The 12119-nt window shown below is 38.1% G+C and overlaps 1 protein-coding gene across 4 annotated transcripts in view; it reads left to right on the top strand.

Annotated features, from left to right (window-relative positions):
* The window catches only part of LOC135079985 (transcription factor HNF-4 homolog), a 59075-nt gene extending 47155 nt beyond the window's left edge, over positions 1 to 11920 (top strand). For all 4 annotated transcript variants that reach the window (XM_063974644.1, XM_063974645.1, XM_063974643.1 and 1 more), the window contains 7 exons: positions 448 to 575; positions 1609 to 1755; positions 3661 to 3781; positions 7271 to 7402; positions 9124 to 9360; positions 9850 to 9997; positions 10679 to 11920. In XM_063974644.1, coding sequence (XP_063830714.1) covers positions 448 to 575; positions 1609 to 1755; positions 3661 to 3781; positions 7271 to 7402; positions 9124 to 9360; positions 9850 to 9997; positions 10679 to 10727 — 962 coding nt within the window. In that variant the 3' untranslated portion in view covers positions 10728 to 11920. The remainder of the gene's footprint in view (positions 1 to 447; positions 576 to 1608; positions 1756 to 3660; positions 3782 to 7270; positions 7403 to 9123; positions 9361 to 9849; positions 9998 to 10678) is intronic.
* Positions 11921 to 12119: the final 199 nt, after the last annotated feature.

Below are 12119 nucleotides of genomic sequence, written 5' to 3' on the forward strand. Positions count from 1 at the left end.
CTGTTATTTTTTAAGTAACACATCTCAAACATGTTTAGGCTTTATTTCCTATATTTTATTTCATCCACTCAGCTTGGCATGAATATTCATGTTAAAAATGTACAACAGTAACCATTTTCATGAAATAATATTTTCAAATAGTAATAGGTACTAGACACTTGACTAAGTGTATTAATAGTACACACTTAGTCAAGTGTCTAGTTTACATGCTTTTTGGTTATAGAAACATGTAGATTGTTTTCAATATTATTTAGAAATGTATCTTTGTCCCTTAACCCGTCGCGGTCGTCAAATGGTACAGGTACACGTTATTACTTAGCGTATTAAACTTGATTTATAATTATGTTTGTTTCACTGACAGTTGATTTAGAAACACCTAGGTACCTACTCAATATTACGATTAGGTTTAGCTGGACAACTTCTTATTCCTTAAATGTTTGTTCCCAGCCGTTCAGAACGAGAGAGACAGAATCAACTGCAGAAGGCCGTCTTACGAAGAACCAACGCAAGCCAACGGGCTGTCCGTCGTGTCGCTGCTCAATGCGGAACTTCTCAGCAGAAAGGTCATAGATGAGGTAATATCATTAATTTATGTTACCTCATAAACCCTCTTGACACCAGAATGTTTGGCAATAGGCCGAAATCCAAAGATCTCGGTCAGAGCTAAAGCTGTCATCATCAGCTCTAGTCAAAGAGCCCGATTATCGAATAGTCTGTTTCATCTTCCAGCGACTTAACAATTTTTGTTATAATTCTTAAATGTTCCTTATCATTTATGTCATTAGTTCCGGTATTCTTCTTTAAACCTAGATTATTTTAAAGCTAGATTATTTTACGATATTAATGTGAATTACACGGGATAATAATCTGACTTATAAGACCAGGGTGAGAGACATCCCTTATCATTTCGAGACTTTAAAGTTCGTATTAAAATTCGTGTCATTACAACAAAACATAAACCAAGTCTGATGATAAAATTGGTCTCATAAGACGGCTTAAAGCCGTGTTTTGACTAGATTCAATATTCTGAAATTTTCCACTATTGTTTACTACAAAGTCATTGACTGACGTGGCACTTCGTCGAGTCTATTTTTCTCGACTTTTTTCAATTTCATATCGCAGCAGGACATGTCATCGCTAAATTCGGCGACGCGTCTAGCCATGTTAATCCGTATGACTTTTGACATACCTCGTCGCACTTCCTCTATTGTAGACATACCATAATTACATTTAAAATAACTTACAATACCTCTTTTTACAAACGGCTTCGTCATTCTCCGTCTGCTGGTAAATTTATTTTTATTTTATTTTATTTATTACGGTATACGGTAATGAATTTTTATGTTTTTAGTTGAACTTGACTAATTTTTCATTTTTGAACTAAATATTTTCCTACCTACGTAAATAATATGCTGATACAATATTGTGGTGTCACTAAGGTAGCCGGGGATCTGGTTGGAAGATGAAAAACGTACTTAAAAAGAACACAATATTGTTGCTTTTCTCTTGGCACAGACAATCAAACGCGGAGCTGAGTAACCGCAAGCTGAAAGGTGGAATATGTGCTTAAAAACTATACTTATTAGAACTCCTTTTCTCTTGGCACAGACGATAAACGTATCTGACGCGGAACTCAGCAACCGAAAGCTAGCGAAGATCAATGACGTGTGCGACTCCATCAAACAACAGCTACTGATCCTGGTCGAGTGGGCCAAGTACATCCCTGCCTTTACGGAGCTGCATCTAGATGACCAGGTGAGAATGTAGTCTTTATGTCGTTGTGATAGATGTTACTTTGCAATAAAAAGTATAATGTGATGTGTTGTAGACTGTACCTTAATGATTGTAAAATAACCTTTGCTGATTTTACTCATGGAGAGTGACGAAATTTATAGGGCAAATTGTGTAGTATTACGTCTAAGCTCGGAGTGCAATGTACTGCGGAATTTGTGCCAAATTGAAATCATGTAATGTGCCAAAAGTACTAGAATGTTTATAAGAAGAAATTGTTTACATGGAAAAAGTGACTCATTTAGTTGCCTAGTTTTTTAAACTGGAACGTTTTAAGACAAATATAGACAGTCATTTGTGTGTATTTTTCCGCCATTTCTCCGCACTAAGTTTGAACAAGCACTTAGCTATTGAGGATATAGGTCGTGTTAGCTCTAAAGTTCATCTTATCCACCGTCTTCCTATCGTGCAACGCTAATGATCGCAATGACAGTTTAACTTTCCCCCGGGACAAACTTGACCTTCATTGGTTGGGTTTTTGTGGCGGTCAAGCTGTAGATCCTGGCTACACAGGAGTTGCAGTGGTGGGAACGTGAGGTGGGAATAGTCCCGTATCGTGCAACGCACTAGGCTCACGATCCATTTTGAAACGTGTCGCGATTATGCGGATTGCTCCCGTGCCGACTATTTTATTGACGTTATCAACTATCGGTCAACTAAAAGTCTAATTGTGTCTGCGGGGACTCTAAGCCGTGTGTCGATATTACCAGGCTGCTCCGTGGATGCATGCGACTTTGCTAGTTTGATGCACCGCTAGTATGCACGAGCAGGCATAATTTTTTTGTAATTAGCATAAGCAAACCATATGCGTATTCTTTCTTACAATGAGTTAGCTTAAAAATAGTAAAGCTTGGTAGTTCCCATAGAGACATAGAGAGATGCCAACTAATGCACTGAGTTCGAAACTCAGTGTCGCATTACAAATTCACACACACAAAGTAATCAAAATATGTACTCATTATCAACTGTGGTATCAGTACTCAACGTTCGAATAATCTTTAGTACTACGCAAGCAATGTATGACGTCATTGCTGTCACGAGCAATGTGTTCTGTTTTTGGGCATATTGCTGCGACACCGGCCCCGCCCCCTTCTCACATCTCTCTTTAGTGACTGTGTGGTATAGTCTGGTCCGTGTGAGCACGTAGAATTTTGTCCAATGACCCGAAGCTACCCATCCTTATCGCTCGCGCGGAATTATATTGCTGTCGCGACTGTGCGACGGGCGCTTGCAGTGAGTGTGCGAGCGCGACAGCAACTTAATTACGCGCGAGCGATAAGGATGGGTAGCTTGGGGTCATTGGACAAAACTCTACGTGCTCACGGACCAGACTATAGTTCCTTATTATACACTCGCGAGCAAAAGTATGGAATCACTTACATGAAGTTGTTTCCACGCGATCTTGTGTACTAACGAATTTGTTCTTTTACTCGCGAGTGTAGTTCCAATATACTGAACTGTCCTATCCATGATATTGACAGCGGGGCGCCACCGTCAATACCGAATCGCCGGTTCCGATTTTTGCCATGTTGGAAACCATATAGTTGAACGATGGTAGCGCCCCCCTGTCATTGAGTTTGGTGGGACAGTTCAGCGTGGGTCATCTATACCAGCGGTTCCCGAAAGGTGGTCCGCGGAACCCTGGGGTTCCGTAAAAAAATATTATCCCACGTTTCGTGACCGACGTTGTTCGCCCGCACCGACTTGTTTACGCACAAGGGAGGGGCAGGGCGTGCGGGCGGAGTTGTACGGGGGTTCCGCTAGGAAAAGTATAATCAATTAGGGTTCCTTGGCAAAAAAAAATTGGGAAACCCTGATCTATACAATGGCAGTAGCGTCGTGACATTAAAGTTTCCCTGTCGCCGGCAGGTGGCGTTGCTTCGCGCGCACGCGGGCGAGCACCTTCTGCTGGGCTGCGCGCGGCGCTCGCTGCACCTCAGCGACGTGCTGCTGCTCAGCAACAACTGCATCATCGCCAAGCACAACATCGGTCAGTAGTAGTATTCCCAGGAAAATAGCCTATACTTGACGCTCGGAGCAGGTAATGTGGGGCTCGAGGCCGCCGAACCCATTAAAGATCGCTTTCGTCAATGACTTGTGGTTGACGCCACGAGTACTAGAAACGATCAAAATACCCTTCACGGTTATCCCACCCTCACTCAAGGAGGACCGATAGGATTAACCGAAACCACAGAGTAATAATTCCGTTCGATGTCAGTATTCACTTAAGTCTTATACAGGGTGTTAGGTAAATGGGTATATGAGCCGACACTAGCCCATGGTCATATAAATGGTATGGTGAAGTCAGAAATTTCAAAAATTTTAATTAAAATGATGATATCAAATTTCTGACTTCACCATACCATTTATATGACCATGTTAACATGGGCTAGTGTCGGCTCATATACCCATTTACCTAACACCCTGTATATATACAACGTGTCCCAAAATTCAAGGATAAGCCGGCGCCGCAGGACGGTCATAGTCATGACTACTTTAGGAAAAATAAGGAAAAAAAACTATCTCAATTATTTTTTAAGTTACACAATAAATTACGAAATTCTTCGAAAATTGACACCCCTTATGATATTTTACTTTACCATGACCACCATTTTTCAAATATTTCTGTTTTTTTGTTTGTATCGGCAACTTAAGTAGTGTTGCTGTCCACCCCAATTCTTAACCTTCGGAAGGCAACAGGGGTGACCAGTCACCCCACTAGTTCAAAAAAGTCTTCATACGTTTAGTTGCAGTTGTTGTGTCTTTCTGTCTTTTGGTCTATTCTCTAATTGGAGGGAGAGCTATCAGTTGCATGCGTCAACATATCGCGTTAGGTTCATGTTTTTGATATTTTGACACTGCTGGGGTGACTCATCACCCCTGTTGCCTTTTACGTATACTTTATTTTTTTGTGTTGCTAAAGTAAATGGTTGGTTTTGGAGTAAAAATGGCTTTGTTTTCGGATGATCAAATCAAAAAATACTTTTTTGGACTTGCTGATGTCAATTCCTATGATAAACGCTGCTCAGATGATAATAAGATTTCTAAAATTGAAGACAATAATCTCAGTTCAGTCGGAGGAGGAATACTTTATTTCCAATAGCGAAAATTGTTACGACGATGACGTTCTACTAGCACAATTCAAACAAAATGTGCTACTATGTAAGAACAGACATGTTTAGTCTTCTTGGTTTCGTCACCTTGGAGTCAAACACCTCGACGAAATATAGTAACTCTTGCGAGAGATGCGAGAATTATAGAGCAATTACATATGGCATTCTAAAAATGAACTAGGGAGGGACCTCCTGAGGGTGCACCTTCAGCAAAGTTATAGAAGCAGGCAAGGTGAGTGCTGTGTCAAAGAAAACTGAACAAAAAAGTTATGACATCTCGTATAAATGTCAACTACCCTCATGCCCTGAAAATCGAAAAGATATTTGCTTTAACTGTGCTTTATGTTAAAAATAATTTATTAAAAATATATAAACTGTTAAATGAAAGCATTTTTAGTTTTATAATGAAACAAAGTAATAGATTTAATCATTAAAAGTTTTATTTTTCATTACAAAGCTATTTTATTTCAAATTATATTTGTGGGGTGACTGGTCACCCCTGTTGCCTTTTACGTATACAAAAAAAGTGTTGCCTGCCGAAGGTTAAAACCCCCAGAATCCTTGCAGTTTTTACACCAAAGTTAATCAAAATATGTTATTTCCTTAAAATCTTGAACGATTTTTACTATCACTCCACATTGACTCATCGTTTTGTAAAAAAAAAGTATCAACACTACTGCGGCAAGTTTTTTATAAAGTTGACGCAACTATCCAAGATTCTAAAATGGTATAATACTCTAAGAAACCTAGTCGCAAAAAAGATATGCGTACCATTTTTACAAGCACTTCGCTTGTTAGTTAATATGGGATAAATCTTGCAACTGAATTTAAAACCAGTTCTCCTCAACTGATTGAGCTGAAATTTGGTATAACTATGTAAGTACGATGAAAATGCAATATTATGGTACCATTGAGCTGAATGGAGACTGGAGGTGGCCATAGGAACTCCTAAACGAAACGGCGGAAGCTTATCGAGTTTGGGTTCGTTGGATTTGTCTTCCCGAGCACTTGGGCCATGAGATTGAGAAACAACTAAAAAGTTTAAAATAAAGTTGTAATAAAAAAAAACTTTTTTAAAAACAAGTTTGACTTCGTTTGAAAATTATAATTGACTTCATCATCACGACCCTGGACATCATCTAGCACTAAAGTGCTCGAAAAGACAAGTCCAACGAACCCAAACTAGATGCAATTCCACCGTTTCGTTAAGAGTTCCTATGGCCACCTCCAGACTCCATCCAACTCAATGGTACCATAATATTGCATTGTCATCGTACATACACAAGTATACCAAATTTCAGTTCAATCGGTTGAGGAGAACTGGTTTTAAATTCAGTTGCAAGATTTATCCCATACTAACTAACAAGCGAAGTGCTTGTAAAAATGGTACGCATATCTTTTTTGCGACTAGGTTTCTTAGAGTATTATACCATTTTGGAATCTTGGATAGTTGCGTCAACTTTATAAAAAACTTGCCGCAGTAGTGTTCATACTTTTTTTTTACAAAATGATGAGTCAAAGTGGAGTGAAAGTAAAAATCGTTCAAAATTTTAAGGAAATAATATATTTTGATTAACTATTGTGTAAAAACTGCAAGGATTCTGGGGGTTTTAAGAAGTGGGGTGAATAGCAGCACTACTTAAGTTGCCGATATAAACAGAAAAACAGGAATATTTGAAAAATTGTGGTCGTGGTAATGTAAAATATCATAAGAGGTGTCAATTTTCGTCGAATTTCATAATTTATTGTGTAAGTTAAAAAACAATTGAGATAGATTTTTTTTCTTATTTTTCCTAAAGTAGTCATGACTATGTCCATCCTGTGGCGTCGGCTTATCCTTGAATTTTGGGACACGTTGTATATATATAAAAGAGTCGTGTTAGTTACACCACTTATAACTCAAGAACGGCTGAAGCGATTTAGCTGAAAATTGTCAGGGAGGTAGTTTAGAGCCAGGAGAAGGACATAGGATACTTTTTATCCCGTTCGAAATTAAAAAAAAAGTCTGCTTATTTATTGCCATTAAGGCGGAACAAAGTTCGCCGGGTCAGCTAGTTCTTTATAAAGGGGATTAAATCATATTTTAAAAAATATCTGCCAATGACATTCTTTGCATTTATTATGCTAATAACTTTAACTTGGTCAGCCAGCAATAGATTGTGGGTTGAAGCTAACCTGAGGCAGTTGATTTATTTAAATCGTATTTGATTTACGTTTAAGGTAAACTTAGCAACAGGATTTTCCTTTTATCTCACAAACTTTAACACTTTTTTATCTTGTGTGCAGTACAGTGAAATGGGAACTCCCCACTTCCATGTTTGTTATCATTGTCTCTTCAAATTCAACAAAGCAACCATTGTTTACAGACGGGCGAATGGACATAGACATCAGCATGATCGGCATGCGCGTGATGGACGAAATCGTGAAGCCCCTGCGCGAGATCGACATCGATGACACGGAGTTCGCCTGCCTCAAGGCCATCATATTCTTTGACCCCAGTAAGTGTTATCACAGAATAATAATAAGTACTACGTACAGAAGTTTTACTTCGCGAAGGTATTTAAAAAAATGTATGCTCAATGTCATTAACAATATGGTGTAATTTAGCTTGTCTCAAGAGTCAAGCAACATTTTGTTGACAAACGTCAGTGATCGGTACTGCGCCGAAGCTATAGGGCTGACTTCGGTAAAATGATGTGACGTGAGGTGCTAAACCGCAGAAAATGGCGGAGGAAATACATGATTTAGCATGAATTATCATCATTATTAACTACTTATTTACCTCTCAGTGTCTTCAGGCAACTTAAAAAAGTACATTCTGTGTTTTTATTATTATTTAGGCAGTTAAATACTGCACAGTATTTAGTACGCCATTTTCTTTATTTTTTTCCATCTTAAACAAGAATACGCGTGCGTGAGTCAATGTTCGCTCGTATGTGAGACCTTGTCGAATAGTAATCCTGTAGGGGGCCATCTTGCGTGTTTTGTTTTCGATGTAAACTCGCGGAGATGAAAAGACCTGATAAAACCAAGTTCTACAACGGGACTATTCCCACCTCTAGTTCCCACCGCTGCCACTCCTGTGTAGCCAGGATCTACAGCTTGACCGCCGATAAAAACCCAACCAGTGAAGGTCAAGTTTGTCCCGGGGGAAAGTTAAACTGTCATTGAACCCGCAACGAAATTAATCAGAACATATGAGGTGTTCGAAGTTAAGGTTCGAATTCCCTCCATTGCAAAACGAACAGACAACAGTTCTACAGGGTGATTGGGATTTCTCTTTTTCTGTGGCTCTTAAAATGCATTTATTATTCAAACCGATATTTACATACCTTCACATGTTTTCAGTCAGCAAAATCAGTGTATTTTTGCAAATTAGTTTTTTGTCTGTTTTTACCAGAAGTTTTACGTCTTTGACCCGAAATTAGTTTGAATGTTTAGTCAGTAATACGTTTTTTGTGAGTTGCCTCTAGTAAAATATGTTAATAATATAATGCTATTTGACAAAAGGATTATTTTTAGCACGTTTCACACCACAATATTATTGTCTTCTACTATTATTTGTATTAACTAAGGTCACAACAACTCACAATCCACGTGTAAACTCAGTTATTGTTAGCTTATGAAATCAGAACGATAAAACTGATATTTTTAAATCCAATGGCATACGTAGGTATGCTTCCACCAATGGCCGAATCATATGTACTCGTATTACTTTCTGGACATTATATTAAAATTTCTTAGTAACTAATCACTAAGAAAGACTCTAAAGTCGCTTCGCAAACAATCCCCGCCTTAGGCAGTTCGATTTTTTCAAGTTTTTATTTTAAATTTGTCATTGCTAAGTTTAATTTTACTGTGAATTCGCTCTAAGACTTCACTTCTGAAGATATCTTGTATGCATTTACCCATGGTTCTTCCTGCCTCACGGCGTACGAACCGAATCTCGGGAGAGCGTGCGGGTACTTGCTCTGGGCTCTTTTCCCCGGGCGCTTTGCTTGACTCCCTACAAATTTCTCTTATCAATGTCCCTTCTCATAGTCAATTCTCCCCCTTCTGGGGCTTGACACCACAAATACGGTACTTCGCGTCGGGCTGCTATCGTTGATAAATGTCATCACTTCTTCTCATAAATAAATTTTCGCTAAAGTTCACACAGTTAATAAGTCACGTGGAATACAACTGAGCTACATTTCTAAGTAGACATTTCTCTCCGCAGACGCCAAAGGCCTATCCCAGCCGCAAAAGATCAAACAACTCCGCTACCAAGTCCAAATCAACCTGGAGGACTACATCAGCGACCGGCAGTACGACGGCCGCGGCCGCTTCGGCGAGCTGCTGCTGTGTCTGCCGCCGCTGCAGAGCATCACGTGGCAGATGATCGAGCAGATACAGTTTGCCAAGCTGTTTGGAGTCGCGCACGTCGATAGTCTGCTTCAGGAGATGCTGCTAGGAGGTGAGAATCTGACAAAATGTTAATATGAGTTGGGTCCACGCCAGACGATCTACCACGTTCCTGGATCGTCTGGTGTTGAACCGGGTATTTAATTTTCTCCACCAATATTGAGCCTGTCATTAATGCCCAGAGAGATACGCTAGCGATAAGCGGTCTATGTACAGCAACGTTACATCAACCTTAACACTGGGATCTTATGTATAGTTTGACGTACTGTGGACTGTACGTCGCACTCGCATAACTACTTTCATAAATTCTTATCCAATTTCGAATACCGTGTTTTATGGATACTCTGTGATTTTAAAACACCATCGAACGTTTTCCAAAGAACTTCATGCAGACTATATCGTTTCAATGTCTTTAGGGCACAAAATTACCATCCAGTTTACTTCATTCAAACATCAAAATAGGCCTTTTGGCTGTTCCGTTAAACCTCGTCAGTATCCGCCACACCACAATCTCCTAATAAATTAATATTCTGTCCCCCAGGTGCATCAACAGACACAGCCATGGAGAGCATGGAGGAAGCAGCAGCGCCGAGCGCGTCACCCTTGGGCGCGTCGCCGCCGCTAGTACCGCATGTGCCGCTACCCGAAGGCTTCCTCGAGCCCGCGCCCTTCAAGCAGGAGCCCAACATGTGAGAACGCATTACTTTAACGCGATCGCACAACGCGGACTAACATGGTTCAGGGACGGCTTTAGACACTGTGGTGGGCTTTATTTTTATACTTGTAAAACTGTACGGAGAGTATGCAGGCGCCTGTAAACGATCGACTTTTGAGAGGAAATTGTAATTATTGCCATTTCTTTCATCGGTTCAACTATTCTCTATTTGTAACCAAAAAGATATGACTAACAAATATGAAAATGTCAAACTTATCATCCTAATACATATTTATTTTGTTAATCGTTTACAAGGATATATTCGACTTCTTACCAACATGTAACAAATTAATATGAAGATGTGTCTTGTTGTATTGTAAACACTACTTTGGTAGTGGCAATGAGGTAGCTTTCAAATACTATTTTTATCACCAAATAACTACATACGTAATGTGTAGGTACATAATCTTATTGATTGCACAGACAGACAATGAAAGACTTTGTATCCAGCACATTTGTGTACCTAACCGATTCAAAAACGAAATTCTAAATTATCACACTTTCTAATAGATCTCATTGAAACTAATTTATATTGCTTTTTATTAAAATGTGTTAACCGGTGTCCGGTGGTGATGGTTTTTATAATTATGGGTGGTTCTTTGGTTACGGAAAATAAAAACTGTGGTTATAATATCGTTTTCCTATCTGTAACCAGGAGTCCAGAGCCAACATCATTGAGGACCTCAGATATCACACTATTATAATGTAAGACAATCGATTCAGATAATACTATTCGTCTTCATTGCAAAAACAATGCTGCTACCTTGAAATTAGGTATAAATTAAATAGTCAAAATTTGTCTTAGCAGTGATATTTTGTTACCCTATTTATATGTAATGAAATGAAACATGCGTTTGAAGACCTTAACGTTGTATTTGCAACATTTTATAGCTTTTAGTAGGATTAACCAGAAGGTGCCCGTTATTTTAAGATAAATTTAATATAGGTGTAGGTGTTTACTACTTTGCCAAGAGACAAAATTATTTATATAATGTTTACATTAAATTGTATTAGATGATAGACTTACCCGTAAAGTGCAATTAATTATGTAGGCTGTGTAACGTAATATTTTCTTATCAATATCTATAGCCCTGATGGGTTAATTGGTGTTTTGTAATATTTTTCATTTTTATAAAGTACTTTTTGAGTTTGTTTTTAATCTGGACAGGTTTAATTTTGTTGTTTGTAATATTGTAAACAGGGAATGGATATTTATAAATATATTGTTGTATAGATGATGACCATAACCCGTTATCACAGCTAACGTATATTACGATTATTATACATACATGATTGTAGACTGTATCTACATATTGTAGAATTTTATACTTAGGAATTTATTATATTATACAGGGTGTTAGGTAAATGGGTATATGAGCCGACACTAGCCCATGTTAACATGGTCATATAAATGGTATGGTGAAGTCAGAAATTTGATATCATCATTTTAATTTTTTTAATTTTCATACAAAATTAATTTTATAAAATCCGATTTGTATGAAAAATAAAATAATTAAAATGAAGATATCAATTTTCTGACTTCACCATACCATTTATATGACCATGTTAACATGGGCTAGTGTCGGCTCATATACCCATTTACCTAACACCCTGTATACACGGTAGAGTCAATATTTACGAAGTTGTTTATATGAAATGCTCAATGTAAGTTCCCTTGCCAGTTATTTGGTATTTTAAAAATTAAATCGAGGTGAAAGTTTATTACATTAGACTACTAGTATGATTTTTGATTGGTTTGAGAAGTTGTATATTATTTTAATGTTTAATTAGTAAGTGCCTTATATCCTACAGGTCGTAGGTTGGTGTATTGTTGATGTACATACAATGTTACGATTTTTAGTAGAATATATTTTAATAAATAATCTGTTACCAAAAATCTCTTTCATTTACCAGAACCTACTAGCAAAGGCTACTTTAGAGAAGCTCAAACAAAAAGTGTAAAATCAAGTAAATAATATATTAAAATTATTATAAGTAACATTTAAAAGTATCACTAACAAGAGATCATTATTATCAAAAATCCTTTAATCGCCTGGGCTCTGGTCGTGCGTGGAAGGTTTCTGCGAGACATCTAC

This window comes from Ostrinia nubilalis, chromosome 17 (genome assembly GCF_963855985.1).
Source record: "Ostrinia nubilalis chromosome 17, ilOstNubi1.1, whole genome shotgun sequence".
Classification (NCBI taxonomy): Eukaryota; Metazoa; Arthropoda; class Insecta; order Lepidoptera; family Crambidae; genus Ostrinia; species Ostrinia nubilalis.